The sequence below is a fragment of the Nothobranchius furzeri genome, chromosome 2 (genome assembly GCF_043380555.1).
Source record: "Nothobranchius furzeri strain GRZ-AD chromosome 2, NfurGRZ-RIMD1, whole genome shotgun sequence".
In the NCBI taxonomy this organism is placed as follows: domain Eukaryota; kingdom Metazoa; phylum Chordata; class Actinopteri; order Cyprinodontiformes; family Nothobranchiidae; genus Nothobranchius; species Nothobranchius furzeri.
Genome location: NC_091742.1, coordinates 10,751,133 through 10,777,053, shown reverse-complemented (window position 1 = coordinate 10,777,053; position 25,921 = coordinate 10,751,133). Strand labels below are relative to the sequence as shown.

At 42.4% G+C, this 25,921-nt stretch overlaps 4 protein-coding genes across 5 annotated transcripts in view; 2 read left to right on the top strand and 2 right to left on the bottom strand.

Annotated features, from left to right (window-relative positions):
- LOC107377757 (E3 ubiquitin-protein ligase TRIM9) overlaps positions 1–8,396 on the bottom strand; it is a 64,059-nt gene extending 55,663 nt beyond the window's left edge. Inside the window, exon 1 of one of the 2 annotated variants that reach the window (XM_015947582.3) lies at positions 4,716–8,396. In XM_015947582.3, the coding sequence (XP_015803068.1) occupies positions 4,716–5,546 (831 nt within the window). In that variant the 5' untranslated portion in view covers positions 5,547–8,396. The remainder of the gene's footprint in view (positions 1–4,715) is intronic. The other variant, XM_015947583.3, reaches the window with a different exon arrangement.
- Positions 8,397–10,396: 2,000 nt separating this feature from the next.
- Positions 10,397–13,345, bottom strand: exoc8 (exocyst complex component 8). Its single transcript, XM_015947580.3, has 4 exons — positions 12,047–13,345; positions 11,630–11,883; positions 11,238–11,486; positions 10,397–11,122 (listed from the first exon to the last, which is right to left on the bottom strand). The coding sequence occupies exons 1-4, from the start codon at positions 13,194–13,196 to the stop codon at positions 10,718–10,720; spliced, it is 2,058 nt and encodes a 685-aa protein (XP_015803066.1). The 5' UTR covers positions 13,197–13,345; the 3' UTR covers positions 10,397–10,717.
- A 488-nt stretch (positions 13,346–13,833) lies between these two features.
- On the top strand, positions 13,834–16,472 carry sprtn (SprT-like N-terminal domain). Its single transcript, XM_015947581.3, has 5 exons — positions 13,834–14,354; positions 14,740–14,839; positions 14,934–15,062; positions 15,138–15,429; positions 15,519–16,472. Exons 1-5 carry the CDS (start codon positions 14,023–14,025, stop codon positions 16,250–16,252), a joined length of 1,587 nt encoding a protein of 528 aa, XP_015803067.3. The 5' UTR covers positions 13,834–14,022; the 3' UTR covers positions 16,253–16,472.
- A 4,697-nt stretch (positions 16,473–21,169) lies between these two features.
- On the top strand, positions 21,170–23,087 carry fam89a (family with sequence similarity 89 member A). The gene is made up of 2 exons (XM_015947579.3): positions 21,170–21,558; positions 22,498–23,087. Exons 1-2 carry the CDS (start codon positions 21,310–21,312, stop codon positions 22,795–22,797), a joined length of 549 nt encoding a protein of 182 aa, XP_015803065.1. The 5' UTR covers positions 21,170–21,309; the 3' UTR covers positions 22,798–23,087.
- The last annotated feature ends 2,834 nt before the right edge of the window (positions 23,088–25,921 follow it).

The following is a 25,921-nucleotide window of genomic DNA, read 5'->3' as shown; positions in this document are numbered from 1 at the left end:
CACTAATAGAGACAACTGTCATTGATATGATTGGAACCAACTATATACCGTGCCTGATCGTCCCACCCAGTTTAAGAGCCTATTTCTTGGAGGTTTGCTATTTTAAAAATGATGTAACGTTAATGTTAATTCATTAGAAGCACTTTCTTAGGTCTCATGTTGGATGCAAATTTAGCTTAAATGTAAACTTGTCATGGTCTGCATCTGTGTCTCCCTCATGTGTCTCCTTGTTTGCTCCATCCCCCTCTAAGGATCCCCTTATGTGCCCCCTTATGTGTTCCTCATGTGTCCCCTGGTCTGCAGCCCCTCCAGGTTATCCCTCCCAGGTCCTGTGCTCCCATTGGTCTGCCCTACTCACCCCTCTGCAGTTTTTCTATAAGGTTCAGCGTTTCATTTTATTAGTCTCTTTTAGTGTGTTTCTTTCTCCACCGGTTTTTGTAGTTCTCCTTCTTCCTTAGAACATTAGTTATTTAGCTTGCTCTTGTCTTTAGATTTTGTTTTTGCTCTTAGGTCTTTTTAGTTTCCCCTCCTCTGCTCACTTTCCTCTCCCTGATCAGTTAATTGTTTTCACTCGGTTTTCTCTCCCCACGCACCTGCAGCTTATCTCCCACTCACCCTGCCCCAGTGTATTTAACCCTGTCTGCATCTCAGTGTGTTGTTTGGTCGTTGTTTGTGTCACCCTTGTCTCGTTCCCCTCTCTAGATTTTGTATCTCTTGGTTTCTTGTGTTTTTTGGATATCTCTAGGTTTTGTTATTAGGACTTTTTGATTTTGGTTTTTGGCTCCCTGCCTTTTTTGGATTTATTCTTTAATAAAGGATTTTTACGTTATTTCTGCCAACCCTGTGTCATCTGGAATCTCTGCATCTTTGGGTCCTAACCTCCTCTTGGCTCACAACATGACAAAACTATGATAATTACAAGAAGATGTAAGAACATCTAGATTTGCTTTCACATTTCCTTCTCAAACTTTATAGCATTAATTCCCTGCACACAATTTTTTCTAGAAACGCTTTATGGTCATGCTCTGCATTCCATTACTAATGTCTTAAATGTGTAATTTTAGTTTAAACCTGATTGAATGCAGGAATCTGAGTTAAAAAAATGTATTTATCCAATCTGACAGCTCGCATAGTGACAAAGACATGATGTAATATTTGATTGTTAAATAAAAAGGACTCAGCAGTCGTTTGTGGAGGATTGTGTGTTCCTCGGCTGAACTTCCAACAAACGTGCAGCTGGGAACCAGGAAGTGGGTCATTACAAAGTTAATTATTATAACAGTTTGGTTACGGAAGAGTCATGAACTGGTCAGAAATGCTTTATTGAAGCACCCATCACCCATGTTGGAGAAAAATCATTCTTTATCACAGGAAGTGAAGCGTTTTGCTTCTGAACACAGAAGAAAAGATGATTGAGATCAAGCAGAATAAAACCCAGAAGAGAGAAAACCAACGCAATCCATCAAAAATAGAGCAGATGACGACTTTAAGTACAGAAGAGCCGACTCGGCTGAAGGACCATATTAACTAAGAGGGGCACATCTCTGCTTCATCAACGCCCTCTCACTTCTGTTTGCTGATGGGATTTTCACGGTCCATTTATGGGACTGCGAGATGGAGGGATAGAAGGAACGACCGACGGAGGAAAAGATGGGTAAGTGAAAAGTGGGGGGAGGATGTGAATAAGAAATGCAAAGAAGGTGGAGAGACGAACCACAAAAACGAAGAGGCAGAGATGTGTTGGGAGTAAATGATGGATGGAGCAACTGCAAGCTTCCAATCTTCCCCAACAAAACAAAAGACGGAGAGATTATTCCAAATGACCCACTTAGCAGGCAAAACGGGTGTTTAATTTACTCAAATAATCTCTGAGTGTGAAGATGAATTACTCTGCCTTCTTCAGTCATTTTCTATTTAAATGAGCTCGAGTGCCTTCCCTGGGGCTTTTCCCCTAAATTAACATGATAATTAAAACTTTTAAATAACATTCAGGGGCTCCTTATGGCACAAACATCAAATAACACAAATATTATTCCCTAATTTTTACTTTGCAACATGGAAATTTGATGTAGGCGCTAACCTCGATAATCAATAAGACACAATCTAGTAGTTTTTAACCACAAATAAAAGAAAATCTGTTATTTTTACTATAAAATCCCACATGACCTGTAATGCATCCAACTATGTTCCAGATCCCAACACATCTGTCCTCAAAAATAATAAAAGGAAAATGAAAATCAGCTGTAACCTGGAGGACTGACCTCCAGCTGACCTTTGCCCTGAAGCAGGATCATCATTAAAAGTAATGAAAGAGTTGTTTAAAAATGGATTAGACGATAAATCACTTTAATCATCCTATAATGAAATGGGATTAGGGATTTATTTGTTTATTTATTTGGGCTGGCGGGGTGACGGAGGGGCGTGCTTGGATGGAAAAGCCGTGATTCAGCAGGTTTTGGTCCCTGATGACTGTACCAAGCTACAGGAAACCACATGACCAACACACAGCGATGTGTCCAGGAAGTGGCCTGTGGTAGCACATACCACCCTTGGAATCTAATTGCCCACCCCAGGTTCCACCCAAATGAGTTCCATTTGCATTGACTTTACATTGTCCACAAAAGGTTTGGACTCATAAACTCAAGGATGCACCTTTATAGAGACAATGTGTCTCTGGGATCATCCATCAAAACGTTGAATTATGTCCAGTTGTTGAAAAATGCTGGTGGCTTTGTAAAATATAACAATAAACATTGGGTCTAAAGTGCATAGTACATAGGGTTTCGCATCTTTGGTGGACGCCGTATTAGATGTCATGTTTCCTTCTGACTGACTCTGGGTTCTGCACCTGTCAATGACTAGATGATTGGCTGGACATACGACCTACAGAAGTTACGTTGCCACATTCATTTCGGAAGTAAGAAACACGAATTTAATAACAAAACTACAAAACTTTTCCCAAAACCTCTGTGAAAGAACAGAATCGAAAAAGAGATGCAGTACATTTTGGCCGAGGGGTATTGACGTAGTATGATGACGTCATTGGCAGGTGCAGGACCGCGAGCAGATCCAGAAACAGCGCCTGAAAACTACAATCAGCATTGCATTCTCTTGACGGAATTAACTGAAGGAACATCGAAGTCTGAGGAGTCACGCCAAGGTTGCAGTGCTTTCTGCTCCACAGGCAACAACTTTACCGTAATGTCATCCACTGTGATATGGTGTAAAACTACCCTGAAATGTGTCTACTGCCCCCTAGTGGCAGAAAACTACACACTGCCCCTTTACCAATGGTTTCTAGAACTGGCCTGCAGAACAGTTCTTTATTATTGTTATTATTGTTCTGCTTTTTTGTTTTTACGTAAATTCAATTCAAAAATACTTTATCAATCCCAGAGGGAAATTGATTGCTGTAGTAGCTCAGAATAATAATAATAATAATCAAGTCATCAAAGAGTTATTGTATATTACAATGGCTGTTGGCAGGAAGGACCTCCAGTAGCGGTCAGTGTTGCAGCGAAACTGAAGAAGCCTCTGACTGAAGACACTCTTCCGTTGTCGGACAGTCTTGTGAAGAGAATGCTCAGGGTTGTCCATCATTTTCTTGATTCTCTGGAGAATCCTTCTTAGCATTATCTCCTCCAGCGGTTCCGAAACTGCCGAAACTCTGGCTGAGTCCTTGAAAGGGCTTGGAGTTCCTCCATCTTGTTGGCCAGTGATCTCACATTGCACATTATGATTGATAGAAGAGATGGTTTGAATTTCCTCTTTGTCTCCGTTTTGCTCCCGCTCTGCACCCACGCTTCTTGCGTTTTAGCTCATTTGGGATTTGTGGCTTCAGTTGAGGTATTATTTCAGCCTTTCCAATGTTAATCAGCTGCTCCCGATTGTAGCTTGTTGCCATGGTTACGCATGATAACAAATGCTCAGAAAGTGAAAAAAGCTAAAAAATAGCAGTAAAAATCCTCCAAGCTTCACAGCACCAGAAACAGAAGTGTAAAGTGTCCAAAAAATACTGTTTTTCTTGAGAAACTAGACAAAAAAAATGTCCAAGAAAAGGCAAAACTTACATATAGTCAACAGAGCTACTCCAACATGCAGCCACCCAGAGCAGCGCAGTTCTGGAAAACAGTAAAATAATCAACACAAAACAGCTAGCTGCAGAAGAAGGAGGATATGATGAAGAAATTAGTAGAATGCAAAATGAAAAAAAATCAAATGATTTTGTGACTTTCCCCCAAATAAATAAAAGTATGACCATTTCTGCCACATAAACAAGGACCCCACTTGGGACACCCCAATTTATAAGTCCTGGACAAGCCACTACTAACACAGACCAAAGAGTCAAAGAGCAACCACATTTGCTGACCTGTGTGTTTCCTACCATCAATATTTGTTCTTCAGAAGTAAATAACGGATTGTGACGAAGAGCTTTGAAAGTGTTCATGGGAGTTGATGATCCAAGACAGCACAAAGATGGTCCTAATCCAGTTAGTAAAATCTGATTTTAGTCATTTTATTTTAATCCTAAACCTGCTGACCTCTCCCTCCAACACTCACGTGACACAATGGCTCATCCTCAATTTACACAATAATTCCCAGTTTTCCCCACAACCAACCATAACCAGTGCAGGCAAGTGTGTGTGTGTGTGTGTGTGTGTGTGTGTGTGTGTGTGTGTGTGTGTGTGTGTGTGTGTGTGTGTGTGTCCACTCACCTTGTGCTGCTTCCACATCACAGCCAGTGGTTTGACGTCATGCTTGGAGTGTTTCCCCTCCTCCTGACACTTCCCGCACACCGGAACCCTGCAGCTGCAGCAGTACATGCTGAAGTTTTCCGCTTCGTGATCCAAGCAGGTCGCCGGTTTTCTCGCGGTAAGCGGCGGATGCTGACCCCCGCTGCCCACTCCAGCGCCCCCGGCCGCCGCTCCCGCTTGAGCCGCCGGGCTCGGCGGCGGAACCAGGCGGTGCTTGGCAAGCGGACCGCGGGACGGGTGGCACCGCTGCTGGCAGGCGTTACAATAGTAGACGTCGCACTGCTCGCACATGACCGTGGCCATCACCGGGTTCCGGTCGCACAGCTGACACTTGACGGCGGAGGAGGAGGATGAGGATGAGGAAGAGGAAGAGGAGGGAGCGCGGTTCTGCTGGTACCGCGCCACAATGGCCTCCAGCAACCGGTTCCGAGGAAAACCCCTGAGCCCCCGTTCGTCCAGGGAGACGCTCCGGTGGCACAGCGGGCAGGTGAGGGAGCAGTTCCGGTGAGGGATGACCGGAGGAAACACCCGGACCCCGTTTGGAGACTTGAGCTGGCACGGAGTGTAGGATCCGTAACCGCTGTCCGTCTCGCTGTACAGACTCATCTTGTCCATGTCCAGGTAGTCGTAGTCAGAGCTGCCCGAGGCGCGGCTCTGCACCGGGGTCTCTCCGTCCGGGGTCTGCACGGTGATGTTCCGGGCGCACGCCAGGCACACATTGTGGGAGCAGGGCAACAGGACCGGGTCCTTGAAGAAAGAACCGCAAACGGGACATTTCAGCTCTTCCTCCATCACTCCCGCACTCTGCGTCCTTCTGCGCCGGAGGGAGAAGCTGCTTCGGCGAAAACGGTTCAGCACCGACTGACACGGACAGCTCCCTGCACGGAACTGCGCATGCGCAACCCGGGGAGGGAGGGTTTGTGGATATGACTGACCATTTTTGATTTCCGCTTTATTTATTTATTTATTTATTTATTTATTTATTCAGAAATCTGACAGCGAAAACACATTCGCAGTTTTGATGTCAGCGATCCGGATTTGAGAAGCGAGGCACAGTCCCCTACGTTATAAAAAACGTGTCTTGCGGAATTACGTAGACGTCATACCAATATTTTTGATTGGATAGTCTGGCATGTTGCTTGTGCCCTGATTTTACCTAGTACCTGAATCTACCTAATCCGACACGAAGTGGGATTAAAGGGGTTCTTGTGTAATATTGGAATGTGTTTACTTTAATATCAAAATTACACAAAAACAGAATAATATAAGGGAAAAAAACATGTTTACAGACCGATTTGTTGTTTTGGCTTCACAGCGACATCTAGTGGGGAAACAGTCTCATTAGGAATGAATGGAGAAAACCTGGAGATGTGTCAAAGTTTAGTCTTAAGCAGCAAATTTATCTGAGAAGAGCTCACTTTATTTTTAGAATAAATTTAAATATTCCCCCAGTTTTAAATAATTAGCTATAGTAGAAAAAAGGTTGTAAAATGACACAAATTGTTATTTCGTGCAATATTTTTTATTTGCCCACAAAACTTCTGTCATTAAGGGTTTAAAGCAAAAAAAAAAACTAAATACAAGAAAGATTTACTGCAAAATTAACTTTAACGTCAAGATTTTTCCAAACCTGTTTTGGTTTTTGGAGCTGAAAAAGTGAATTAATAGAATCAAGGGCTTTGATGTCCTGCCTGGAATAAGATTATTTTTCATGATATGATCTCCTAAGATAAACAGTCTAAGCTTTAAGAAAGAGCAGGAACCCAGGACTGAAACAATTTGGTCAAGCTCAGCTCATAACAGTGAAAGGGCTGAAGTCCAGCCTCAGACTCCCATCAGGAGCAGATCAAAGGATGATATCACAATGAATTCCTGTTCTCATCTATTTACCCTTAATGAATAATCTGGTGGTTAATTTAGGAAAGAAACTAATGTAAACATGACTCTGAGTGGACTTTTTAAAAACAATCTGAGTGGGCTTTTAAAAACTGAAGTTTCCTGACAAGTACCAAACTCTAAACTAACGTCCCATCCATCTGAAACAATATTTTCACTCCTTCATAGTCAGTTTATCCTGAAATCTCCTCATTTCAGAGAACAGAGAGGCCTAGGTGACATCATTATGTCAGCAGTGATGACAACCATGAGAAGGATGGGACTGATCAAACTCTGCAGCTGCGTTAGTTACGGGCGGAGGTGGAGGCATTTTCTGCACCAAACCACCCTCAGATGGATCCTGGCAGCGACTCTGGACAAACGAGGAAACGAGTGAAGGCCCTTCGATCGGCTGACCTTTGTGTTTGCTCTCATTGGCCTCTCGTGTTAACCCGACAGCGTAGACGGCAGCAGAGAGCGGGGTCCCTCAGGGGAGCGGCTTTAATCTCACTCACTGGAACAGATTTTCCATTTATCAGTACTGTTAGCATCTCATTGCTTGCCTTTCAGACCCGTTTCCCTGTGAAATGAGTGATGGTGGGCGTCTGTGTACCTCACTGCATGATTATGTACATGTCTCATTACATTCAACCCTTCAAAGCCAGGAATATGAAATTATAGTTTAAATATCTAGTATTTAAAACAGGAATTTTTAGTGTTCATTGTTTATTATTTATATAAAAACCTGTTTTAATGTATTATGTAGTTCTATTATACAAATCATTATGATTTGATGACTTTATGCTTTGTTTAGTTTTGTTTATGTGAAGCACTTCGTGATTTTCTGTCTGTGATGAGTGCTATACAAATAACATTTATTTATTTACAATTAAAAAAAGATATTAAATAGTTCCTTGCCATGTGTAGACCCTCCACCAGGGGGCAGTAGACACTTAAAATAAAGCAAATAGCAGGTTTATGATGAAGGTACTAATCCTGATGCTTTATATGGACGCTTTAAGGCCAGAAGTGGTTTGATGGAAATGTATGACGATATTTTAGTAATTACTATGTTGCTACCCTTTTCTCTGTAATGTTACAGCATTTACTGGCACCTCTGCTACCATAGAGCTATTGATGCTGGCATCAATGCTTTAGCTCCAAGCCTGTCAGTTCCTCTTTGCGCAGACCAACTGGGATCAGACATGCAACTCTGAAGTTGCAAGAGCGGTAATCAGGCCATAGGGGCCACATTTTGTCTGAGAGACGTTTCATTCACCCTGCAAAGGGTCATTTTAGCGCTAACTTACATAACCAAGATCTACCCAGTATACTTAACGATAACCATAACGTGAGAAAGTGATGGTTTTACTGGGAAAATGGACTTTGATCAACTGTGAACATCAGATATAGAGATCTGCAGCTCTAAACCAGTCGCACCCTCTCGCATCTAATCAAAAAGATCATTCTGACACAATAGGTCTTAATGACATCAAGACTCCTCTGGGAATAGGGAGAAGGGGTATTCGTGTGTTGTTTCAGCTCGTTAAGAAACAACAGACAGCAGTTTATAAGCATGACCCTCCTGTATTATAGTCAGAACCTCAGAACTGACAAAAAAATCCTCGAATGAGAAGCGAAACTTCTTCAAGAAACCAAAAAAGTCCAGCTGCCTTTTGAACCTTTGGGATTACCATGGCCTGGATGACTGAGAACCCTCACCAGCATATGGAGAAGTGTTTCCTCAAGTGCTCAAACTTCTGCATACATAAGTCTTAGTAATAAAAAAACTGATGTTTATGACATGAATTTTACTTCATATTCTTTCAGAATTTGAATTCCTCCCAGAAAATCTCACCACCCTGATGCTCGTTCTCTGGGAATAAACCAGTGACGTCACCCGAGGCGTTCCTCGAGCACTTCATCATATCAGGGATTTTAATGAGATGAGCTGCAAAGCAGAGAGAAAATGCCTGAAAGCACCACACTGAGCCTATGACTCTGAAGGGGAATTATTTCTGATAAAATAATACAGCTGTAACTCGAGAGGCAGGGAGGGTTGTCCAGCAATCGGAAGGTTGAAGGTTCGATCCTGGCTCTAACAGAGAATGCTGCTGTTGTGTCCTTGGACAAGACACTTAACCCACCTCGCCTACTGGTGGTGCCGGTGCCCAGCAGCCTCACCTCTGTCAGCGTGCCCCAGGACAGTTGTGGCTACATCATAGCTCATCCCCACTAGCGTGTGAACGTTTGTGAAGGGGTGATGACTGATTGAGTTGTGAAGCGCCTTGGGTGGTTGTAGAACCCTAGGAAGGCCATTTCAGTACAAGTTAGACCCGTCTCACAGCAGGATCCTTCTCTGTGGGCACAGGTTTTTCCTTCTTTAATCTTTAAATGTAGCTTTTCAACCCTTTAAATTGTTTTGAATCTCATATTTTAAATTAATTTAAATGTTTTAAACTAAAATTGAAAAATATCTATTGAACTAATATATATATATATATATATGTATATATATATATATATATATATATATATATATATATATATATATATATATATATATATATATATATATATATATGTAGATAGATAGATAGATAGATAGATAGATAGATAGATAGATAGATAGATAGATAGATAGATAGATAGATAGACAGATAGATAGATAGATAGATAGATAGATAGATAGATAGATAGATAGATAGATAGATAGATAGATAGATAGATAGATAGATAGATAGATAGATAGATAGTTAGAAAAGTAAGTTAACGAATATGACATTTTAGTGCTTATAGCTTAAAATAATATTGTTTCTTTATTATTAATAATATTCTACATCATTTTAAACCCCCTGTTGCTCCAAATTAATAAATAATGCTGTTTTTTTAGCAGACTAACCACAAAATTGAAAGTAAAGCTGTGCATTTTTAGCAACGAAAGCCTAATTTCTATTTTTCTGCCACAAGAGGGCGACAAATCTCACTGCTAGGATTCGTAATCAGGCACTGAAATACAATTAAAAGCCTTTTTTTTAACCCTAGTTTCATTTGAGCAATTATGATCCCATAACACTTCACTTATACTTTACCTATCAGTTATGAGTGATTTTTATTTTACTTTTATAATAATCAGTCATAAACAGTGAGCCATTCACACAAAGGCATAAATTAATGCGTTAAGCTTAAAAAAAATCTAAATCTGACTTTTAGTAGGTGAGCAAAAAGGAATGAAAGAGCTGTAAATAAGGATGCCGTTTCAAACCACTAAACCTTTGATCTTTTTTACCAGAAACGTTTACTTTGTAGTTTCTGAAAGAAAAAAAACATGAAAAAGAAACTTCTGTGAAGTTTAAACTTTAGTTTTTATTGCAAATTACATTTTCTGTTCTTCTTATTGTTAAAATTAAACAGCAACCTTCATGTTTTATTGGATTTGAATGGATTTGCATGCATAAGCTGCAGGTGTGAATAAATGGGACCCATTTCAACCCCCCCAAAAAAAAAAACTTTGCAGTTCCCATTTATACTAAAAACAAAAAAGACTAACAGTATGTTTAACAAGGTTACTGGTTGCAGACAAAAACCACAATTTAACAGAATATCTGAGTGCTAATTTTAGTCATCCCCACGTCACATGCTCGTGTGTTTAAGCTTTACGTGACAATAAAAATACAATCATTTTGACGCGTTTAAACGTTCCTAAAACCAGATGTTTTGCTAACATAAGGAATCCCTTGTAAGATAAAATATTCACGTAAACGAGGTCAAACACCAGCAGAGGTCGGTTTATTCTTTCATTGGACTGAAGCGTTTTGTATGATGGATTATTAACCCGAAGAACTGAGAACTAAACAAGCTGCAGCAGGAAAATTTAACTTTAAATAAAACGTCCGACTGTGTCATCACTGACTCTTTCATTTTACCATCATTTCCTTCCTGCAGCATCTAAACACCCAGTAGTTAGTGTTGTGGATCGGGTCTGAGGGGGGAGGTGAAATGACAGGGAGGGAAGGGGGGAGTGGCCACCGGCCGCCGTTTCAGTCTCACGCGGTTTGTTAAACGAGCCGTCGAAGCTCCTGTCGGCCTCAGACTAAGGATGTGGTGCTCTCTGGGTTGATCCGCACCGGCCTCGTGCTCTTCCTCAGGTCCCGCAGCTGTTTGGCCGGTTTCCCCACACCCTCCTCAAACCGCCGCTCCACCACTGGCAGCACGGTGTCGTGGAGGAAGGTGGCGTTCTGCAGGACGAAAGCCTTCTTCTCGGGGTCCTGCTCACAGCGCAGGCTGTAGTCGACGTGCTGCACGGCCACCAGGATGATCTCCCTCAGGCTCTCCAGCAGCACCATGTGCAGCTCGGGGAAGTAGAGCTTCAGACCCTCTTCCAGGAAGCTCATCATCTGCTTGGTGAAGGCCACGATGGTGTAGCTCAAGTTCACCCAGCAGTCATCGCCCGTGTACTGCTGGAAACTAATCCCACAGCTACGCATCTCATCCTGCAAGACGAAGAGAAAAGCCTTAGATGCTGCTCAACACCCGCATTTTCTTTAGTTTTCTTCTTCAAACAAAAGAAACAAACACAAAATTGGGAATTAAGGAAGGCTGTTCGACCTTGAGCTTAGTTAAAGCCTCAGGGGTCATCAAGTTCATCCTCCTCCACATCTCCTCAGAGTTCCGGTGTTTTGTGGCCTCAATGATGATGTTCTTGTAGCTCAGCAGGGCTGCCTTGACGTCTTTGACCAGCAGCGACTGCAGCGTGAACGTCTGATCCAGGCCGATCTCCGTCAGCTGCTGACAGTGCTCCTTGGCCACTTTAACGCACTCTGCTGCTGTCGACAGGCTCTCCTTGCTGTCAAACACCTGGAAAACAGAAAATTGGCCGTTTTGAATCATTTTCTGAAATAATTGGAACAATAATTGATCTTGATTTTTTTTTTATCAAGAATAATGATCGAAACATATTTCTTGACTCATGTTAGGGACATCGCTGAGCCTCTGCTGACCTGTTTGCTAAACGCGTCCACAAACATCGTCATGGCCGATCTGGACCAGACCACAAAGGCAGAGTAGCAGCCCGTGTTCCCCGCAAAGTCCGTCTCAAACTCCTTGGCAGTTTCCAGCAGGCTGGTGAAGAAAATGTTGCAGAGTTTGTGGATGTAGAGCAGCGTGGCTCCTTCGATGCGGAGCTGCCGGATGGCCGTCTGGACAGCCGCGGCGCGGTTCTTCAGGAACAGCTCGCAAGCCTTGGTGGACTGACCTGAAACACAGAAATGACATCATCAACTGTTGGAAATATAACTTTAAATTGTTACAGGCATGGATTCTCCAAGGACTACTCTGGCTTTGTGTTGAAATGTTTACTGGTTTTGGGAAATCAACATTTTAATGGTCTGTGAGATCTTATTAATACAAATAAAGACCTAATCTGATGAGCTGGGACACGGCCCGCCGGGTCGCTTTAGGTCCACCACGAAGCGACCGATCAGGAGACAGCTCAAACACCAAGACCTCAGTCAGCTGCCGCACACGCTCATCCACCTTCGCCTTCAGCTCTTTCACCGTCTGGGTCGCAGGCTGGTCTTTGAGATACTCGTTCAGCTTGTCCAGCAGGTCCACTGCACCCTCAAAGTCTCTCTGAGCGATGCACACATCCAGGTCCTCGGGCAGCTCCTGGATCCACTCGAGACTGAGGTCCACACTCTCCTCGGCATCTGCCGGCTCGTCGTCATCCACATCAAAAGGGTTGTTGGACACTTCGGCTCGCACGGGAGAGGTGGGGACCTCCTCCTCTTTCTTGTGTTTGTCCTGGGAGGCTTTCTTTTTCTTGGTTTCATCCAGGATCTCCAGCCACTCCTTCTTGACTTTGCTGTTTTCCACCTGGAAGATGCGGCTGTCTGGGAACATGAGAATCTTGAACATGTCCTTCATGGGAGGGTTGTCCTTTACGTTGACCACAGCAAAGCTCTCCAGATCATACAGGGCATTGTATTTATACTTCACTGTGCCTCTGCGGTTAGGCAGCCAGGTGGCAATCAACAGGCAGTCATTCATCAGGAAAGCATGAGCCTTCTGGATGGGGGACATGTTGTCCACATCAAACTCCACGAGGTCTCCATTGTAGACCAGGTGTCTCCCTGGGGTGTCCATGATGTTTTTAGCTCCTTCCACCTTCTCCAGCAGTGAGGTGAGAGTCCTCTGCTTCAGGTCCTCTGTCTCTTTGGGGAACGCTGCCTGCATCTCTTTGGAGGTCTCGTCCTTGTCTGTGGACAGTAAGGCCTGAGTGATGCTCTCCATGATGCTCTTCTGCTCGGTGAGGATGTGGCTCAGCTGGTACATCTCGCTCTCCAGGAAGGAGATCTCCTTGGCCGTTTCGATGAACTGTCTGTAGTTCTTGTACACGTTCTTCTTGAGGTTTTGGGCCGTTTCATCAGCCAGAGTTTGAATTTTCTGACGATGCTCCTGAAGGTCTCTGTCGCCATCCGACTGCTGTGACAGCTGCTTGACGTAGTTCTGTGGATCGAAGTTGGGCGATTCCAGCAGCTTCCGAAGTCGGTTCCCGGTTTCCGACATCTTTGGTTGTCTGCGTGTTTCCTTATTAAGCAAAACTGTTAACAAACTGACGAGAAACGCAAACAGAGAACGAGCGCCTTCATATCCACGTCAACAAACACAGGAAGCTGAAAACAGGTCAACACCCCAAAAGGATCTGGCTTCTCCAACACCCGGGTTGTCAACGTCACATGAACGTCACGAGAAGGGAGAACAAAAAGGATGATCAACAAAAACTCAGAACAAAATTGTTATTGATCTTTCAGGTAAACCAAACAATGTTTTATTTTTATTTTAAAGCTTCTGTTTATTTATTTACTCATTTTGCTTTTTGTGTGTTGTTATTTTGCAGTTGTTACTGATTACTGGGCTATTGAACAACACCCGGAATAGGTGTTTTGTTGTCCAACTATTTACCTACCGGAAGTTTACGGTAGCTGCAGAAACATTACAGATTTTCAACAGCGTTTAAACAAGCTAATTTTAGTCATCTGCTGATTAAAATAAGATACAAAACTAAGCGGGGAAAGCCAAATCAAACACGAAATTAAGTTTGAAGTAGTTTTTTATTTAGAAGTTCATACGGAAAGAGACTCGTTGTAATGTAGTACATGTAGCAAACCTGCTGTTTGGCGCGAGCTGTGGACAGACCGACTATTATTACAGATACCTTTGGCTGACAAGAAGATGAGATTCATCTTTCAAAGTCATGACTTCAGTCCTTTTACCGATGTTTCTCTGAAAGGTTGATTTTATAATTAGGCTGCAGACGTCGTTTGTTCCAGAACTTCGTGCTATTTACATTAGCAAGTCAGCTAACAAGCTAGCACAGCTGCCTTCTGATGTCATGGATGCGGATTTCCTGCTTGCCATTAAATTACAGGAGCAGTTCGATAATGAGTACGAGACGTCATTAACCTCATCAAATAGATTCGAGGATAATTACTTCGAACAAAGCAGTAAGAGACGGAAAGTGGAAGCAGCCGGAGGTGGCAGCGCTGCTGTCCCCTCCTGGAAGCCGGGTCACGAGCCTGAGAAACCCCTGAGCATCGTGGATGAGTCCTGGGAGATGCTGGACCCAAACCCAGATGTGAGGGCCATGTTTCTGGAGTTTAATAGCCTGTTCTTCTGGGGGAAACTGAGCGGAGTCGAGGTGAAGTGGAGCCCCAGAATGACACTGTAAGTTTTGTTTGTTCACCAGATTTCCTACAGCAGGGATGTTTATAAACACTGTTGGCTTTACTGGGATTCAAATATGGTAGCCACAAAGCGCGAGATGCTTGGAAAAACATCATTATTGAAGAAAAATAAGGTAAAAGATTAAACAAATGGGTACCACTAAATATCTGACACAAAGTATGTCAAACATAATTTCTAAAAAAGCAAAAAATGTCCAGTTTCATGAAGCTCTATTATGGTTTCCTTGTGCTTCTATGCAATGTTAAGGCCTTCTCTATTGTATAAAATGTGTCCTGTTTCTTGTTTTGATGTCCTCCACTCCAGCGCTGTGTTACAGGAATAACAGAGTTTTGAGAAAATGCCTCCTGTGTGTTTCCGTACCTAGGTGTGCTGGTGTGTGTTCTTACGAAGGCCGAGGCGGACTCTGTTCCATCCGGCTCAGTGAGCCTCTTTTGAAGCTGAGACCCAGAAAAGACCTGGTGGAGGTGGGATGGGTCACTTTACATTAGTGGATCTTAAAGACAGAAAATCCTCATCCAGATTATTGCTAATAATTTGTTAATTTGATTGTTTCCACAGACTCTCCTTCATGAAATGATTCATGCACTGCTGTTTGTGACCCAGAACAACCGAGACCGAGAAGGCCACGGTCCTGAGTTCTGCAAACACATGAACAGGATCAACAAGGCCAGTGGGACGAAAATCACAGTAAGTGTTTCTCCTTCAGCTCTGTGTGGTTTTGGTTGACTTTACGATAACAATCTCCTCTTGTCCCTCGGTCAGATCTACCACAGCTTCCATGATGAGGTCGATGTCTACAGGCAGCACTGGTGGAGGTGCAATGGGCCCTGCCAGAGCCGGAGGCCTTTCTTTGGTTATGTGAAGAGGGCTATCAACCGAGCTCCATCTTCTCTGGACCCTTGGTGGGAGGATCATCAAAGGATGTGTGGCGGGACGTACACCAAGATCAAAGAGCCAGAAGGATACAGGAAAAAAGGCAAAAAAGATGGGAAGAAGGATGCAAACACCTCAGAGAAGACTTTACGTACTGGCAAGCCTTTAAATACAAGTAAAGGTGAAGTTTTTCTATTTTTTTAAGTAGTTTATTCAGGATTTGCCATCAGGACCAAATACAAAAACATTTCTTTCTTTCTTTCTGCTCAGGTTCTGGATCTCAGGATATAAGGAACATCATCCCATTCAGTGGGAAAGGTTTCCTCTTAGGAGCGACGTGCCAGACCTCCACATCTCCCTCAGCACCTCCGTCCAGCGTCGCCTCCACTCCTAAGAAGTCTTCCGTTCCTGACCAAACCAAAACCGTCTCCAGTGGAGCAGCTGCCTCCTCAGGGGGAAAGCCACCTGCAAAGACGTCTGTCGGGAACACAAAAGCTTTTGTAAACATTAACGGCTCACCTGTTAAAATTCCTAAATCTAGGAGCAGCTCTGGGGGTCACGGGGCCGACGCGTTCAAGCAGAGGTCCATTCACGATCTCTTCAATGTCAAAACTCACAGAAAGTCAACAAGCCATCCCTCAGGCTCAGAGACTAAAAGAGCGGCAATGTCTCCAAATTCTTCCTCTGTCGGTGTCGACACACCTGGGGCAGCGAGCCAAGGTCAGGCGCCCAGGGAGAGGCTGTGGGATGACTGCAGCAGCTCGGCCACCATTTTTGATTTTGTTGACAAGACATTAAGCAGCAGTTCAGCATCATCAAGGGAGCAGGAAAAGACCAAATCAGCTGTTACTGCAGCTTCCAGCTCCTCCACATCACTTCAACCCCCTGGAGGGCTGCACACGCCCTCCGCCGCCGCCAACGTGCTGATGGTCAGCTGTCCCGTGTGCCAAACTAAAGTCCAGGAGTCAAAGATAAATGAGCATCTTGATTCCTGCCTGTTCTGAAGGACTTTTAAACTAAATGGTTTTACGAACCAAAGTTTTAGATGTCTGTTTTGTGCTTTAATCTCTAGTTTAACAGATATTTTGTCACTTGACAGTAATATTGAGGTATTTTCTAACTCAAGTGGCTCTCTGACAGCTTGTGCCTCAACTGCATTTACAGAACAGCAGGGTTTTGTTAAAATGTTTTTAAAGCTGGTTTCTACTTGAATAAATAAGTTTATAATGTAGTCAGACCCTCTTTGTCTGAGGTGTAGGAGGTTTGCAGAGGGAGTAGAGTTCTTCTGAAGGTCACTGGGTTTATTTTGGGTTCTGATGTCTGATGCTTCCTCCAGAGGACAGATCTCTGCTGCTAACATTTCACTTCCGTTTGCTTTTTGCTTTGTACACCTTCACTTGGACTCAGCTGCAGAGTTATTGATCACACACAGATCTCATCAGTGATGTGAGACCTGGAACAGAAAGATGTAGAGTGATCGTTTTTGTTCGTTTATTTGTATGCTGAGATTTTAATAACTAAATAAAACCATTTTATTGCTCATTTTACCTGAATATTCTGATCCAATTTCATTTAGGTTTAGTTTTTTGATGGGTTTTTAATATCCAGGCCTTTACCCTTGTGACCACAGTGAGGCTTAAGTACAGCCGATCCCATTCACTGGTGGGTGAGGTCAGAGGTCAGACTGCACGAGGCCCAGCTGTTGATTTGGACCACGCCCTTCAGACTCCACTGAAAAGACGAGCTGAACCAGGAGCAAGAGGAATGGTGCGACGGCACAGATGGCTCTGCTGTCAACTGTGGATGCTCTGGATCAACGAGTCAAAGAAGAAAACACCTGAAAACAGTTTTTTTAATTTGAAATCAGAAAGCTTGAAAAGGTTTTATTACATTTTTTCTAGAATGATCACCAGACTTAACACGAGAGCAAAGCCACTGGCCTTTGGATGGAAATCCTGATGCCTCATTGGCCAGATTTCCTCCCATGCAGTCTTTCGGACTGATGAATTTTTCTGGTCCACTAAAGCATCACCTCCAAATATGGTCACTTGAGCTTCTAAAGATGTCCTGACACCAGACCTTATTTGGGTTTTACTGACGTTTCATCTTTTTCCTCAGATGTTATCAGCTGTAACTCGGAGCTGTTTCCTGTGCCCCCCTCCAGTCCCGTCACTGACGGCAGCTGTTTTCTCTCCTGACCGGCTGTACCACAGGAGGCTGACGCCCCACCTCCCACACCATCCTGCTTCCTGCCCATTGTCTCTCCCTGACAGACGAATCCCAGACCAGCTCCAAGTTCAATGCAGCATTTCTCCTTCAGCTGTAGCAACAAGAAAATGAAACTAAAGCCCACGTAGGGCCCATCTATGTCTACCAATAGGACCAGTAAATACGTACATTTCTACAATGCATTGCTGCATTCCTGCGCACACCAGTCCACCTGGTTACTGGAACTGTTTGGGCTTTGAGAAGCTTTTCCTTTGCAGCAGAGACTTAACGGATGTCTTTAGACCGTTATTAGGAGGATTTAACACGCTGACGCAGAGCTATTGTGCTTTTAGCCAAGCAGATTAACAAAACTCTGCTACAGATACACGCAACCCAGCGGGGTGCCATCGTACGTCTAATCCTTTGATCTCAATTGCCAGTGAGGATGATGAATATGAGGATGCGCCATCTTTAATTGGTGCACCTGTTGGCCCTCAGCAGATGGCTAATTGTTTCTGTGACACAATCAAAGGGTTTTTCAAGGAGAAATGTGCAAATAGTAGATTAGCTGGTTTATTATGTAAGTCAGCAGCCAGCATTTGGTAATTAAATAATAACAAAACTGGATTTGAGGTCAGATCTGGACCTATAATTGGTTCTCTGTTCCTGAATATAAATGCATTAACACTGTGGAGTGGGCAAGAATCAGTATCCTCAGAAAGAACAGCTAAAATACCAAAACAAGCTAAACAAAAACTATAAAGCTAACTTATTTCATTTTTAAAAAGGCCTTTATTTTAAGAAAAAAATTATTGTACGTGCTGTTTTGCGCTCTGATTGTCAGCTGAAAAATCTGGCTAGCGAAGTTAGCTCCTTTTTTCTCCCATTAGCTAGCTAAAAAGTGAAAATTCGGTAATAAATTAAAAATTAAACTGTCATAATTGCTAATCTTTTCATAACTTTTAATCAATTCAAAAACATTTGAGCATTTGTGTAAATTATTATTAAATAATACTTTTATTTGTGTGGCTCCTGACTATTAGCATTTGCAGTAAAACATGCTAGCTAACTCCCTACTCTCTTGACATTCCCAATAAATCTAAATGCTTACTTTTATTTTAAGTTAAAAAAAAGTTAATTTACATTTTAGACTTCATCATTTGTGATTGTGAATGGGTGGATGACTGATTGTGTTGTGGAGAGCCTTAAGGTGGTATAGAACACTAAGATGGGGCGACAGTAGCACAGGAGTTAGCCGTAACTGGATGGTTGCAGGTTTAAGTCCCACTTAGTCTGTCGCTGTGTCCTTGGGTAAGATGCTTAACCCACCTTGCCTGCTGGTGGCGTTGGGAGGGACCGGTGGCACCAGTGTACGGCAGATTCGCCTCTGTCAGTGCGCCCCAGGGCAGCTGTGGCTACATTGTAGCTCATCACCACCAGGGTGTGAATGTGTGAATGACTGATTGTCTTTAAAGCGCCTTGGGGGCTCCAGGACTCTAGAAGATGCTGTATCATTAAAGGTGTTGATTTGGTTTAAACTTTAGCATTGGCTTCACCATAACATTACACACTAGTTTCTACCCCTTAGATCATCGTCATAAATTCACATCTATTGTGGCGTCAAAGCATCCAGATGGAGTATCAGTATCCTTCATCAAAAACCAACTATATACAGTCTTTTACATGTCTACTGACCCTGGTGGATGATCTACAGGCGGTAAGAACCAATTTTATTTCTTTATTACTGTTAAATTGTTGGAGAATTGTGCAAGTTAATAAAAATGATTGCTATATTCACCAGTCGGAAATAACCAGTTCATTTTAAAAAAACTTGATTTAAATTTTTAGGTTTTAAAGGGTTTTTTAAAAGCTAACATTGTTCATGATAAGTAAACACCAAACAGAAAACTAACTTTTTCCTAAAACTTGTGTCAGTTTTTCATAATTCTTTCAGTAATTATATATATTCAGAAAATTTTGCACAATTATTTAAAAAAAAAAAAACTTTCCACTGAAGTAATTTTTAAACAATTAGTGTTTGATGATTGTTCCCAAAATGTTTCTCCTGTATGAAAGTGAAATTGTTATTACACACTTTGTTTTGTTTTTCAAAAACAGATTAGATTAAGTTAAAAATAAAGGTTGAGCTTCCTCCTTTAAATGTTTTGTGGTGATTAATTAATAATTAATAAAATACATGATTAGAAAGAGGAAATGAATCAAATTTAATTTTTCAGTGTGGAATTTAGAGCTTTAGGCCTCATCCATCTGTCGTGTGTGTGTGTGTGTGTGTGTGTGTGTGTGTGTGTGTGTGTGTGTGTGTGTGCGTGCGTGCGTGCGTGCGTGCGTGCGTGTGTGTGTGTGTGTGTGTGTGTGTGTGTGTGTGTGTGTGTGTGTGTGTGTGTGTGGTAGTTTGTTGCTATGGTGCAGCAGCCTTGGGGGTGGAAACTCAGCCCCCCAGTCCTTTTATACTCCAATCATTGTGTTTCACACACGCGCCCCTTTTTATGACCTCAGACCCTCTGGTGTCATCTGAGGAAATCCATCAATTGGTTTTATTGTAAGAACTTCAATTAAAACAAAAACAACTGATGTTCATGTCTATTGCTTGTTTTCCGTTTCCTTAGCCTTCCTAAGGAATATGGATCAGCTGATCTGCACTGTTAAATATATTGTGGTTTGTGCAAACCTTCCTGCATAGAATTAAATAATAAATACGTGATGTGAAATTAAAATTTCAGACAGAACAAATAAACCAACACCGAGAAAATCAAAGAAAACTCCAAAAGGTGCAGTTCTCGTTGGGTTTTATTTGTTTGTTTTCCTTCATTTTTGCCCTTTTTGGTGTATGTAGGGAGACGCCCATCCAGCAGCCGCCGTGTTAAATGACAGGAAGCGGATTGTTACAACTCAGCCAAAATCCAATTTTTGGGCAATTTCCAATAACTATTGCATTTGTGACCAGAATTTACTTTCAAAATAAAAGCACAACATATTTTTAATGCTGCTGGGTTAGCTTGAAATAACTGAAAATTCTGTAAAATAGGTGTATGCTGTTAATGAGTAATTTGGCCAAAGATTTATGAGCAGGGCTTACATTAGCAGAGATATGAGCTATTAGCCTAGTGAACTAGACAAAATTCTTGCTTTGCAAAGTTTAATACATTTATTTAGTCTGCCTTGCCAGGCTAATGAGCTATCTGAAATGTTATCAATTGTAGTTGCTTTTTGGTTTGGCTCTTATTCGTTTAATACAGTAAATACTTTCTGTTTGGCTTTTCCAGCACGGATATCAGAATATTTTTTCTTTTAGTTTTAAACCAAACCTAAAAGGCCACTATGTGCATTAAAAGTAGCTATTAAAAACAGACATTTTTAGGTGCATTTCATGAATTTATATCTTAGTCACACGAAAAGTGTGACCTCTGTGATTGTGAACATGTTAATAATAAAAAATCACTGCATCATCAATTAAATCTTAGTTTTGGAGAAAAAAAGCACTATTGTTGTAATTGCATATTAGAGCACTAATATGCTCTACTGTAATACATCAGTATACATATACATAGAACATTTTACTATGCAATAATTCAAAAGAAAAAATACATTTTCAAAAGAAAATTAAATGTCTTCAAATGTTTGTTTCAAAAACGTATGCTTTTATTTTTATGATCTCACCGGAAGTTGTACGCATTTATTTCCGCTAGCTTAACGTGGCGTCGCTGGCTGAGTCAGGCAGAAAAAGCCACGGCTGTTGCTCGGTCCGGTTAGTTTCGGGAGGCGGTTGTTTGTCGGGTTTCAGTACCTCACCGTCCGGTAACAAGCCCGTCCTCACTTTGTGACACTAAAGACGATGAACGGTAAGTCAGCGAACGGCTCGGTGGGAGGAATGGCCTGCATCGAGGGTCTGCCGCCGCTGCCCAAGAGCCTGAGCGGGTTGCTGAACTCAAGCGGCGGCTCGTGGAGAGAAATGGAGAGAATGTACGTGAAGAAGACCATGATCCAGGACGACCTGAGCCGAGGCAGGAACAACACCGACAACCTGCTGGCCAACAAACCGGCCAACCTCGACGCTGCTCTGGCTCTTCTGCGGAAGGAGATGGTAACATTTAGGGATTATTTCTTTCATATGTGCGTTGTCTCCACCACCAGCGGTTAAATCCTGCTGCAACAGCTTTTCTAATTCCTGAATGGAGCTAGAGATAAATCTATTTCCTGTTTTTGTTGATGAGGGGGTTCTGTTGGGTGGATGTGACATGCGTATCAGTTACCAAAAGATCCCGTATCGTGTAAATAATGCATGCATGATGTATCCTAGCGATTTGTTGCGGGGTGCAAACCTGATGTAATCTAGCAGGCAAAAAGATGTTTGTGGAAAAACCTCCCCTTCCTCAGGTGCGTCGTTTATCCTGAGAAAATTTCCATGGAGCTGGTTCAGGAAGCATCAGAGAGAAAGTCAAGTGCACTGATATTTGTGATTGGATCCACGCTAAACTAAACTAAATACAAAGATCAAAACAGTCAGAGTGGATGGAGCTGCTCATTTACATCAAACCCTTCGTTCCAAACTGCTCTAAATCCCATTTCTTACCCTGCAGCTAAAGTTTGGCTGCTTTAGTGTACTAAGTAGTCTTTGTCTGTCCCATATTTTAAAGCCACTCCCTGGTTCACACAGCTCAGTGTTTCACTTGGACTTGTGTTTGCAACACTGCAAAACAAAGCTGTCAGCTGAGCGCTGTGCTGCAGAAACGTCCTTAAACCACAAAAGTGATGTCAGATGACCGGATGTTGGTTCAGCTGAGGACTGGTCCAGTTGTGACCAGAGGCTGATTTGCATTTTCTTTAATAAAAAGGTGATCATGTTATCATTTATTAGATTTAAAAAAAAAACTGACAAGTTTAAATATTGAAGTGTTTGTGTTTTCTGGCATTTAATTGGCCAAACAGAGATTAGGAGATTTTCAGTCAAATCAAAGATGCATATTTTACTTTTACAAGTATTACACGGCTCATAGATTCTGATCGTGGTGTTCCTCCCCAGGTGGGTCTGCGTCAGCAGGACATGTCTCTGCTCTGCCAGCTGTGGTCGCTGCACGAGTCCATCCAGGAGTACAAGGGCAGCTGGCGCGACCTGAGTGCCGCCTCCAGCCTCAGCATGATGGAAAACGGCTACTTCGACGAGGACGATGAGTATTACGCCGAGCCGGGGGCCACTCCCACCGGTGAACAGCCAGACGGAGACGTTGACGATGGAACCTCAACACTGGCTGCAAGCAAGAATGGGAGCAGCAGCAGCAGTGGCAAAGATGACAGCTGGGACTCCTTCCACGTCACCATCTGAGTTCTCCGCATTTTTCCGGACTCGTATTTTGCGGTCGACTCGCTGGCAGGCGGAGAAAAGAGGCTTTTGGAAACCTGTTAGAAGGGAGTGTCTGTTTGGAGGCAGCAGCTTGTGTTTTTGTTTCTGAAGCGGACTCCAGAGGTGAAAAGGTCCAGCCTGACCTCAGCTCCTCCTCAGGTGGAACATCTGCACATCAGCTTTGTGCAGCAAAATGTTTTTTTAAGCGATCCAAAGTTTAAAACAGGAGTTTTCTCCTTCTGCAGAGAAAACAGACTGAATGTTTTTCAAAAGGACTCAGATCTTGTCTTTCTTTTTTCCCCAACAGCTCTGCTGCTTCTCCATCAAATTCTCTTTTTTACACACACAAATCTATGAAAAAATTATTTATTATATAATATAAATAACAGAATATTCTTTTTCTTATTACTCTTGTTGGAAGTTTGGTGCTGTGTTGTCACGTACAGTTGGAGGATTGACAGAAAAATGGAAGGATGGGATTTTAACTTCTATTTGCATAAATCCTGGAGGTAACCTGAAAAGATGATCAGATGGAAGCAGGAAGAAGTGAAGTCTTCACGTTTTAGAGGAAACGTTTCAGGCTGGGATTGGTTTGTCACTCAGAAACGAGTGTTTGGGTGTTTGAAAATGTGAAATGTTTAAAACGCTGTTTAGAAAACGGCAGAAAAGCCTTGCAGCTCGCTGCTTTCGGCTTCGGATTGTGATTCAGGACTGCTTTGATGTGTTAACCTGTGATTAGTTAAGGGCGTGTGACGTGCAGGAATGCCTGGATCTGGTTTACATATCTCCATTTCAAACGTATCTATAATTATGATGCATAAACAGAAAGTGAAAGCATTTTTGTTAGTTTTACAGCCTGAGTCCTGATTGTGGATTTGCTCTTATTCATCAGGTTCGTGGAGAGGCTGAATCTGAAAGATTTATAAAAATGATTGATTTGTATCAAAATGAAATGAGGTCATCTTTAAATTTACTGACATAATCCAGATAAGAGCAACATTAGAAATAAGAAAAACGCTGAGATCAGGAGACGTTTGGCCTGCTAGCTGCATTTTTATGCTTCTGAACGTATCATTCGTGATTTATGACACGAATCAGATTGCCCTTTGAAACTTACTGTGGCCTTCGAAAATCTCTAAAGCTTAATGGCAGATGGACATAAAACAGGGTTTTTGTCTCCGTGTTGTACAAACAGGGTTAAACAGCAATCATCAGGCGTTATTTCTCAGCTGGTTGGTGTAAAGTTATGCGGTTAAACACCAACACGCTAAACAAAACCAGCTCTTTTCAGACTTATAAACATTTCCTTTGGAGGTTTGGTTTGCGTTTGGACGCATTTCTACTCAATGGGCCTTCCTACTTTAATATCAGCTGCAGGGGTTTCTGAGGACCTTGGTGAGGGTGTAGTTCTAATCGCAGCTATGCTAATTCTTATGTCTGAAGCGTTTTGTTATTGAACACAAACCAAAGACTGCACAGCTGTCGGCGTCGTGTTGGATTGAAGGTGCTGAAGCAAACCTTCAGACATCTGAACAACCATCTCCGTTTCCTCTGCAGCATCGAACTTGAACGTAGCTAAATCTGACTCTACTTTACAGCTATTGTAAAAAAATGTGTTTACACAAAACCTGACCTCGGGTGAGACGTTCAGGACTTTTAAACATTAAAAAAAAAATTTTTTTTGCCTTTAATTTAGGGCTCTGAAAGTTTAGCCTCAAATCTACCATCTTATATGAAGTTGGAGCTATTTGAGTGTTTTCCTGTAATAAACAATGATTGTTTTCCCCATTGTAGATGGCTTCTTGAATGGCCTCTGTTAAGAGAAACAGCTTTTACTTCCTCCTGAACTGATGAGCTAACGACTAGTCTGAATGCAGCATTACAAAATATTACATTTTTGAAGGCCTGTCTGTGTTCAGACTAGCCATTAGCTCGTCAATCTTGAAGGGCGAAAACCATTTCTCTGAACACAGGCTGTTCAAGATGCCACCTACAGCAACTAAGATGGTGAATATAATTTTTGTACAAACTAAAATAAAATGACCCATAAACTACTATAAAGTTGTTTCCTCTAATCTGAGTTAATTTCTCAGATCTTTGTTGCATCTGCAGGATTAGAAACAACCAGAGATTAACTGAATGTTCGTCCTACATTTATTTAGTTTAACAGGCTTAATCCCAATCTGTTGCCGAAAAACATGAATTTCTTCTTCGATTTAAAAGTCTTGAGCATTTCTGTTGGATGTCTACACAGTCGGTGCCTTTTGTGAACCTTCTGTTCCAGACGAGGCTGGAACTGTTTGTCGTTTGCTTTCTAAAGCTGCTGCATGCGGAGTCTAGATTAGATTCCCGATAATCCCTGACTCATGGTGGGTTATTGCTAAACAGTTGCTGGTCACTATGCTCCAGCTACTAAATCTACGGAAAAAGAGGATTAAAAAGTTGGATTTGCATGAAAGTTTTCTGCGATGAAGAGTTTGGGGTTTGTGCGTTTGTGTTCTGGACGAGGCAGCGGGAGTTTATGTTCCTGTCTTGTTTTCTGAACCCTGCAGGGTTTGATTCGTCAAGATGAGGTTTAATCTTCTGCACGTGGCAGCTTTAATAGCCTTAAACAGTCGTGTCATCAGCTTCGGATTTGTTTAGATTTGCACTTCTTTGTGTGAAAACCCCCCAAAAGCACGGTCTCTAAAACACCTGTGTAACTGAATCCAGCACAAAAAGGAGCTTTAACACAAATGCCAGCTAGTTGTACCCTTGAGTGTTTTCTACTTAAGCTCCCCCCTTTTTTCACGGTTGGAGGTGTGATCTCAGGGCAAATGTGGTTTTGTGTGTAAATGTTGGAACACGGTTTTAAAGCAACTGGTGATGTATGTTTGCTGTAAATAATGTCCCACCCATAAAGAATGAATTATCTTTATTTGAATGTTACGGTGTTTCAAAGAGCAGAGCCTCGCGTTCACCAGTTTTAAACAGCTTCTTGTCAAAGGAGAAGACTCCATAGACCAGAATGCAATGCAGCATCTAAAGCGTGAAGCATCGCTGCAATCACAGTCACACCCATGCTGTGGTTGTTGAAATGATTCCAGAGTGTCTTCCACGCCTCAGT

Excerpts from the sequence above, each read along its gene's own strand:
- exoc8 (XM_015947580.3), bottom strand. The coding sequence starts at position 13,196 with ATGTCGGAAACCGGGAACCGACTTCGGAAGCTGCTGGAATCGCCCAAC. Across the intron at positions 11,487-11,629 it reads TGGACGCGTTTAGCAAACAG|GTGTTTGACAGCAAGGAGAG; the intron begins GTCAGCAGAGGC and ends TCTGTTTTCCAG. Across the intron at positions 11,123-11,237 it reads AGGCTTTAACTAAGCTCAAG|GATGAGATGCGTAGCTGTGG; the intron begins GTCGAACAGCCT and ends TTCGTCTTGCAG.
- sprtn (XM_015947581.3), top strand. The coding sequence starts at position 14,023 with ATGGATGCGGATTTCCTGCTTGCCATTAAATTACAGGAGCAGTTCGAT. Across the intron at positions 14,355-14,739 it reads TGGAGCCCCAGAATGACACT|GTGTGCTGGTGTGTGTTCTT; the intron begins GTAAGTTTTGTT and ends TTCCGTACCTAG. Across the intron at positions 15,430-15,518 it reads GCCTTTAAATACAAGTAAAG|GTTCTGGATCTCAGGATATA; the intron begins GTGAAGTTTTTC and ends CTTTCTGCTCAG.
- fam89a (XM_015947579.3), top strand. The coding sequence starts at position 21,310 with ATGAACGGTAAGTCAGCGAACGGCTCGGTGGGAGGAATGGCCTGCATC. Across the intron at positions 21,559-22,497 it reads CTCTTCTGCGGAAGGAGATG|GTGGGTCTGCGTCAGCAGGA; the intron begins GTAACATTTAGG and ends GTTCCTCCCCAG.